The sequence below is a fragment of the Anser anser genome, assembly GCF_964211835.1.
Source record: "Anser anser genome assembly, chromosome: 1".
In the NCBI taxonomy this organism is placed as follows: Eukaryota; Metazoa; Chordata; class Aves; order Anseriformes; family Anatidae; genus Anser; species Anser anser.
This window is the reverse complement of record NC_139720.1, coordinates 92,902,498-92,911,287: the sequence shown is the minus strand read 5'-3', so window position 1 is coordinate 92,911,287 and position 8,790 is coordinate 92,902,498. Positions and strand designations below refer to the sequence as shown.

Sequence of the window (8,790 nt, the reverse complement as noted above, 5' to 3'; positions counted from 1 at the left end):
CTCTTTTCCTTCTCTTCTAGAGAAAGGTTACCTTCGCAGTTAATGCTGGTGCTAAGAATCATGATGGACTGATGAAAAGAGCTAATATTCAAACTTACTAATCTTCTGAGTCAAGAGTTTCATGCTCAAGTAAATTTGGCACTTTACTGAAACCTCTTTATCCTCACTGATTCCACAATAAGAAGCTTAAATACAAGTAGGCACAGCACAGAAAACACTTTCAAGAGCAAAGTATTCTAAAAAAATATTTAATCCTTCAAAAAGAGTTCTGAAAAGTTCCATCAGTGACTTTCACAGATAAATTAGAGGAATTTTTGACTGTGACACTTCCTGTTTACTTAGACTGACAGCAATGGCATTTTGCAGTGTTAAGCACTCCAGAGATGCTGCTTTTTTCTTGATGAAAGAACATGGTATCTTCTAACATTTCTGTTACAATACAGTAGTTACAACACTGGATGAAGAGAACTGTAATTCAACAGGCTGCATTAAATATTTCAGATGAATAAAAATAGCTCATATTATTGCATGTCTAACGAAGGTGTATTTCTCCCTCAACTTAGTTTCCATGTATTTAGATGGGAGTGTTGCTATAAATTTAATTCAGTTTCTTAATTCAGAGAAGATAAGTAAATAGTACTTCAAGCAAAACTGTGATATTAATGTAACAAATGGATGAGAGTAGTTTGATTAAGAATTAACATTAAAGGGTCAAGGTTAATTTTGTTCCAATTGCATTGCTTATTTCCTGTGCAAATAGTTAGGACAACCTGCAGATGGTAAGGACTGTTTCATAATTGTTATGAATTTTTATCTCTGAATCATCTCAGAAGAGGTGAAGCATTATATATATAAACACTAACCATTCTAGTAAACACACCTCAAGACAGATCCAAACCTGTTATGAAGATGTGGAACATCTACAAAATCCACTGAATAGATAAATTAATTATAGCTCAGGAAATGGGGTTAATAACTAAAAACTAAACTAAATCAGAAACAAGTTCAAATTTCTCATTTCACCTATTCTAGAAAAGTCAAGACTAACAGAAGAATGTTCTTCATGTTTACAATAATGATATATCATATTGAAAACAATCTGCTTTCGTTCACATTTTAAACTGTTTTAATATGAACATTTTGTTATGGACTTACCTAGAGAGAATGAAATAAAATCACTTTGCAACCTTTATATTTTCCCTTGCTTGAAGTACAGAAGAAATTACTTACACATAGGCCAGATCCTTCTTTGTGTGTGTACACTACATGAGGTATTTTTGTTCTAGTCAATCTAACAGAGGCTTGAAACTTAAGTTTTCTCATCTGATGCCTTCGCTTTACTGAAGCTTCCTAAGAAACTTTTTTGAGCAATCACATCATTTAGAAAGGTCATTTTTAATTCTGTGAGCAGATTTGCAGCATACGTATTTTATTCTCACTCCAGTGACATCCCTCTATAGCACAGAGATCTTCAGCCCACTCTCTAAGTCAATTCCCATTATTCTTATTATTTTTAAGTGCTGACATCTCTTTCAATATCTTCACATCCATATAAAATTTTAGCTGAAGGTGGTCATCACATTGGATCCTGAGCTTAAAGATACTAAGCCTAAGCTGCACGTCCATCTGGACACTGAGATAGAGGTATTTAAGCATAACTTCCCTTCCAACCTTCCATCCTTTGATGTTTCAGCCACCGTGGATGCTTAACTAAAAATTCAAACAGATTTTCTAATTGTGTAATTCAATTAACAGTTACCACAGCAAGGAATATCTTCTATCACCCACATTTCTGTAATTCAGCACTACATTTAACCCTTAGGAAATTGATAAGTATAAAGGCAAAGACAGGCTCATTTAATAAATGTTTAAAAAGTGTGGAAAAAACTGTGAGGTGTGAAAGCTCTGTGACACCATGGGAGGAGAGTATTTGTAATGATGCCAGCTGTGCTTTTCCTTTCTGCATTGAAATGACCCTTGCTGCTTCTCCAGTATGTTCCACGGTCTTTCACCAACAGACCGAGAAGCACTGGGGAAAGAGGCAAAGAGAGAAGCTGAAGGGTGACAAGGGCTTGTTGTGCAAGGCCCCCTGTGGAGCAGTGGCAAGCAGCCACATGTATCTGGGGTACAGGAACAAAGCACACTGAGGGGACAACTATACTAAGGAACAGGCAGAGCAGGGAGAAAGGAGTAACTGTATCTATTGTTTCATCATGTTGCTGGGTATGATCTTCATATTTTACATTACTGAGGCAGATGATTCTCCTTAGGCTTAATGGAAATCTATCCTGAAACAGTACATGACCCCACTCCATATCCCTGAACCCAAACATTTCATGGTAAAGGAATTTAAATTTGCATGCAAGTGCTATAACGAGGCCAGATGAGTGAATAGGAATATACAATACTTAACTGGCCATAATGTTTTTAACTAGCCATTTGAATCAATTCCTTACAGAGTACCTAAACTCATTAAAATACATCAGACATCCATATTAGAGGCCTAATTTTCTTCTACCTTTCCCACATGTCATTGGCTGTGCTTAGGTAAAATATCAGTTGAAAAAGCAATCTCATTTGTTTTGCTTTTATTGCAATAATTTAAAAATGATGTATTTAAGATGTTTGAAAAATTATGCCTTTGGGATAGTTAGGTGAATGCTGAGAACCGTTTCTTGCGTTCAATACTAAATACATGGCTGAAGTAGAATGAATTTGTCGTAACATATTAATAATTTGGTTAAACATCAGGACAGCAATCTTATAAACAGTCAAAATGAAGCACAGAAGTCAAAGGACTCCCAGTGCTACTCTAGGGAGCCAGTGGCAAAATTGTAATTAGATTTTAGAGCGAACTACATTTCCTTTCCAGCTAGTTCAAAGAATCACCCTACAAAAAGGCTGAAATGAAGAAAAATTTTCTAAATGAACTGATTAGTTCAGAATAAATGTAAAAACTAAAGTTTTAAGTAGAGGTACAATCTCTAGACTGTATTTTTTAAATCACAGAGCGAGGCCCATCAGTTAACCGTGAAGCTCATCAGTTCCATTCTATAGAAGTAATGCCACTGTAAAAACAACTTTCCATATAAGACTATGACATGACCTATCACACAGCTTTCATTTAATTGAAATTAAATTGAATATCTTGCTGTATATCATACTGATTTAGAATTATATTTATAGTAAAAGTAGACGCATTTAGATGTTTCAGAAGGCAGCTGTGGGAAACATACAGATAGAATAGTATTTATTAAGTGACATCAAAAAGCTCTGAGAACTTAACCAGCAAAGAACTTGCAGTAATTTAAGACAATTTTAAAAATTGTTCTACCAAAAAACCACAGGGGACAAAACAATTTAAAAGGTAATCATAATTTATATTACAAAAGAATTTAAAACTTCCTCAAATAGATCTGGCTAATGTTGTAAGGCAAATAGACCCCTCACAGTGTCATGTATAAAACATGTATTACAAAGCCAGTTTTTTTCTAACAATGAGAAAAATGAGCAACAGTATTATATTAATAGAGACATCCTCCCAAGACTGCTACTATTTACCAAAGGCATCCCACTCATTCTCAGATGTGCTATTCATTGAAGATTCTATAGCACTCCTCAGGCTTACTTAATCTCTCCTGTACTTTAAGTTGGAAAAAGATGTTGATTCTTTCCTACACCCAGCAGAGTAGAACTATGCATTCCTAAGAAGGAGATATATAATTACTATTAAAAACTGTAGCATATTTCCACTTGTGATTGTTGCAATTAAACACTGATGACAACTGAAATTGAAAGACTAGATAGCAAGTCCCCTCGTTTCTTTATGCATTAGAAACTACTTTTCACATACAATTCACAATATCTGGAGAATGAATAGTGTTTAATGGTTCAAATCACCACTTGTTTTTTAATTTGTGGTATCTCTCCACACAGCAAAATGCTGCAGGTGGGACAATCCTCCCCCTACTCCATATACCATGCACATCTAACGAAAAGAAAATTTGTCTACAAATTGGTGAAAATACTTTGGAATACAGGCAATACTGTTATTATTTAAATGAATTTAAATATATATCTCCTTTAAATAGCATTTGTGTTGTCTGAAAACAATAAGCAAAATTTCTTTGACAGAGGAATTGATTCTCGTGTACCTGTTCCACTGCAACCAGAAGACTGAATTTTAATTGTTTCTGGTTCTTGCAAGTTTTATTTAGAAGTATTTTAAAATTTTCTTAGAACTTCACACAGACATACTAGCAAAAAAAGACTGGAAATTAATAATACTGTAGACAGTGAAGCTACTTTTTTTTTGAGGAGCAATAAAACATAAAGCTGGAAGTGAGAGGCATGTGATCCCTGAAGGACTTCTGATCTCCTGTGAACTTCAAAGGCAGCAGCCAACTCCCTGTTTTTCTCAAAAAATAAGGAACACTAGAACTCACAAAAGCATTCTGCTTGTCAGCTAGTGAAATTAATGCCATAATATCTACATAACCCCACAAAGGTAGGTAGCTTCTTCTACCTATATTGCAGAACTTTAATCTCTATTATCCTTTGAGGATTCTGCGTTTTGGAAAGCAATATCACCACTGCCAATTGTTGCCCTGAATGACAAAAACCTCATTCAACTTTACGGATGAAAGTTACTTGCTTCATAAAGCTGTAATTTTCTACAGAAACAGTCTTCTACCTTACCTGAAGAGGCAGGAAGTTGATCATAGTCTTGAGATGTCCTATTTATTTTTACATTTTCTCCAGTTACTCTACGAGCAGGTGGCAAAGGAATATGACTGGTTATCGGATCAAAATGGGGATCTGCAATAATAAAGCAACAAAGTGTCTTAGAATAATTAGAATTATTATCTGGGGAAGAGGGAGGGCTGATGCATAGAATCTAGGTTTAAAGTAGCCTCCTTTCAAAAAAGCTATGAATCCAAAGAGGCATTCCCCCATAGTGTGTGCATATGCATGCATACATCGAAGTCTTGAAGTGACCAAAGCAGGAGCACAACTCAAAGGTGGTCTATCCTGAAGTGACAACGGCTACTCTGTTGACATTCATGAGGTACCTTTCAATTACTCAGGCATGACAGAGGCTGCAAGGCCCGATGCAACAAAATTAGAAGTATCCCTGCTAGTCTGTTTGGTTAGAGCTTGGTAACGCTTCAATATTTTGCCACCAAGACTGCAGGACAGATTTCCTGTTCGCATAGTCCCAGCTGCTGGGTGAACATTACAGGGACTGCTGAAGGCTTTTCATTTTTTTCTGCTGATTATAGGAACAGAATTTAAAAAATGAGAGAACTACACAGGCCTGGCATATTATGGCCTCCTTGAAAGTATTTTCAGTCTACTAAAGAGGCAGCTGACCGAGGTTTTAACATCATCCTGGACCTGACTTCTGCTCTTGACTCGAAATAGTGTTTGTATGTGTGTGCAACTTTTTATTGTTATTAATGGTGAGATTACTATTCTAATCTCACAGTCTCTAATAGATAGATAAGGTATCACCCCAAAAATTTGTATGGAAACCAATCCTCGAAACCTAATCATAAATCATTTGCAGTGGTTTCTTTGAAACAATGCGGTGTCAAATGTGTCAATATGGCTTTAGAAATACCATAAGATAAAAGAGGACCAATTCACAAAAGAATCTATGCCCGAGTAGATGTGTACACTTACAAGATCAATGAAGATTAATTGTTGTGATAAGATTGTATTCACTATGCAAATATGGAGAATAAATTGCCTTAAATACATTTCCAGATTTTTAATTCAAAGCCATATTTTTATTTTTTTTAAACACTGTCATTGATTTTTTTTTAGATTATTTGGAAATAACATTAGATAATTCAAAACTCTCCGTATTTCTGGGAACTGCACACAGATCAACAGAGCTTATATGCTTCTGGAGGTGGGGGCTTTCATTTTCCCCTCTCCATTCCCATTAGAACTGAATGGTGCACTTTGGGTTTCTGCCTCAGATTATACAATTGAGGCACCCATTCAGACTGGACTGCTATAGGTTACATTATTTTTATTTTGAAGCGTAGAAGATAAATTAATCCCTGGCCCTATATTTATGATCAACCTTTACATCCTGTGATGTGTTTAGTCTTTTTACCTGGATGCATGCAGAGGCTTATACGAGAAGGTAATGCACCAACCTGAGTTCTGCATTATAAACACACACAGTTTTGGTGAATTACTCAATGTTCAGGTCTTGACTGATGGTAAAATATATATATAATAAAAACATTTCAAAAAGGGTCATTCTGGTTCAACCTAAATTAGCTCACTTTCATCCCACACCTAGTATTATTCACAAGGATCAGCCAAACACCCTACAACCAGGCAGACTATTATGCAGTTGCACATAATTGCTCATCATCTATAGTCCTGCACTCCTGTAATACTACTGCCAAAACATTTCAATTTAAGCCTCTCCATACAGCCTCTCATTAAGAACAGATAGGAAGGGGAAGACATCTAATCACACTTCAAGGTAGATAATCACTGAAAATATTCTTGGGACCAGTAAACTTAGACACTATCATTTTTGGAAGCTTCTGCAGAGAAAAATAACGTCACTTCAAAGACATGTACTATAACCCACAAAAACCCTGTTGCAATTGTATTGTCAGCAACAAAGGTATTCAATGTAATTAACCTGACACTTGTCAACCCAAAGTTATAAACGTTGAACATAACTTTTATGCCCTTTACAAGCAAAATACTGAACAAAAAATGTGACAGCAATTTGTGGGAAAAGATAGGTGAAAATTTGACTTATTAACCACAAAGTTATGAACCACAGGGTTCTGCAGCTGTGTTCACAATGAATATAGTTTTGCCACAAAATTTCACAGCAACAATTCTAACAAAACAGGATGTTGTTTTCTTTCTTTTCTAGTTTTTCCTCAAGTACCAACTTGGAAACAAACAAAAACATGAATTACATTGAACTAGAAAAAACAATGGAGTTGACAAAAGGATACAGACTACTATCACAGATTACAGCAAAAAACTTTACACTTCAGAAGTAGCAATTCTTTCTAGAAAAGCACAATTTTCCAAAATGTCATGCCTGGTAAAAAATATTGACTTTATTTCATTACTTTGTGATAATGAAAAAGTGAGCCTTTTTATATTCTGACTTGTTTCATCTCCATCATTTAAAAAACACACAAAAAAAACCCCACAGAATTATTTCTGATATTTTCATATATTGAGATGTAGACAAAACAGACTTCTAAAGCCTGATGACATTATCACAGAACAGATATGCCTCTGGAGTACATAATAGTGAAATATAATATGTTTTTTCCTTTTGTATTCCTACCAGGATGAAGGAACAGTTCATGTCCTGAAGGAGGTCGGCTTCCTGAGCCAGCAGGTTTTGTGTGCTCAGTGATGCTGTGCCGAGCAGGTGGTGGTGGTGGTGGTAGTGAAGGGGGTGAGCTATCAAAAGTATCTTCACCTGCATTTAGGAAAAAATTATTAGATGAGCAAAACTTCATTAAGCATCATAGAATAAAGAGCGAAGTTCAAAATTGATTCTTCTCTGGCTGCTGAGGCCCTTACTCCTAGGGTTCATCTAGCAGTTCAGTGACTGTAGTAGTGAAATTGTAAGCCTGATTCTTCCTATGCACAATCCTCTTCTAAAACATGCTCTGAATGACCTTTGTATTGCTCAATTTCTTTTCTGGGATGGGGGAAAAAGATTTCTTTTAAGTGGCTCAGTTGCAAAGAGTGCATTGTAATGAAAGCCTCACTGATTATCGGTGCAGAGTAACAGCTATGTTTCAGCAGCTAAGAAAATATATTTATATTCAAACACCAACGGTGATTACACCCAATCTGCTACACTTATACAATGTGTATCTTTATCTGCTATCTAAAGCTCTGACCTAAGGCATAAACTGAATCTTCTATGCTTGGCAAAATAATTTTCCCTTACATAAAGGTAGAGCAGACAAAACCAGGGTTAACAAGAAGTACCAAGTATTTTTTTTCTGCTCTTTCACCTTCAATTCTATATATTCTTACAACTCAGAACACTTCAGAGATCAGAAAGAGAATAGTGCAGGAACATGGCAAATGTTCAAAAGGTTTTATGAACCAGAAAATTGGATGATGGCACATACAGTACAGTCTCGCAATGATACAACTGAATTTGTCAATGACGGTGTGGGTGATGGTCAAGCCCAGCCCCAGTATATAGGCAGAGCAGCTTTTTTAATGCTTCTGACCTCAAAATTTTAAGCTTGTTGGCTTTTGGGTGCGAGAGCAGAAATCAGGGTTGGGAAAGATAGCTATTGGAAACTATAGGCAGCGCTGAACTTTGAACTGCCCCTTGACAGTAGACAAGAATCAGAAATAAACTTACTAATGTAACTCAATTTAGTTTTCTTTGACTTAAATACCAGCTCCCTGTCATTCACCTTTCTATATGATAAAAATAATGCAATTATGAAATCTACAATTGGAAAAACCCTCCATGCTTGCATTAAATTGCAATGCTCAAACTTCACATTAAAGGACAACAATTTTTAATCTGTTTTAGGCAAAACAATTTTGCTTTTCTTTGTAGCTTGAATACAAATGTTGTTTGCCTTTTCATCTGTCTTGCATGAGGGCTTACAGACAGACGCCACACACAGATCACTGGTAAATATTGATGTACAGCTGTAATATTTAGCCCATAGCTTGTTTGGTACTCTTAGCATACTCAAAATTGGTTGTTTTTCAATAAACATGGCATTTGGTTAATCTAGGCTATGTTAA

The 8,790-nt window shown here is 35.7% G+C and overlaps 1 protein-coding gene across 6 annotated transcripts in view; it reads right to left on the bottom strand.

Moving 5' to 3' along the window:
- Positions 1–8,790, bottom strand: part of CBLB (Cbl proto-oncogene B) — a 137,120-nt gene that overhangs the window by 3,359 nt on the left and 124,971 nt on the right. For all 6 annotated transcript variants that reach the window (XM_083821337.1, XM_083821338.1, XM_083821339.1 and 3 more), the window contains 2 exons: positions 7,346–7,483; positions 4,699–4,818 (listed from right to left, as the gene is read on the bottom strand). In XM_083821337.1, the coding sequence (XP_083677463.1) occupies positions 4,699–4,818; positions 7,346–7,483 (258 nt within the window). The remainder of the gene's footprint in view (positions 1–4,698; positions 4,819–7,345; positions 7,484–8,790) is intronic.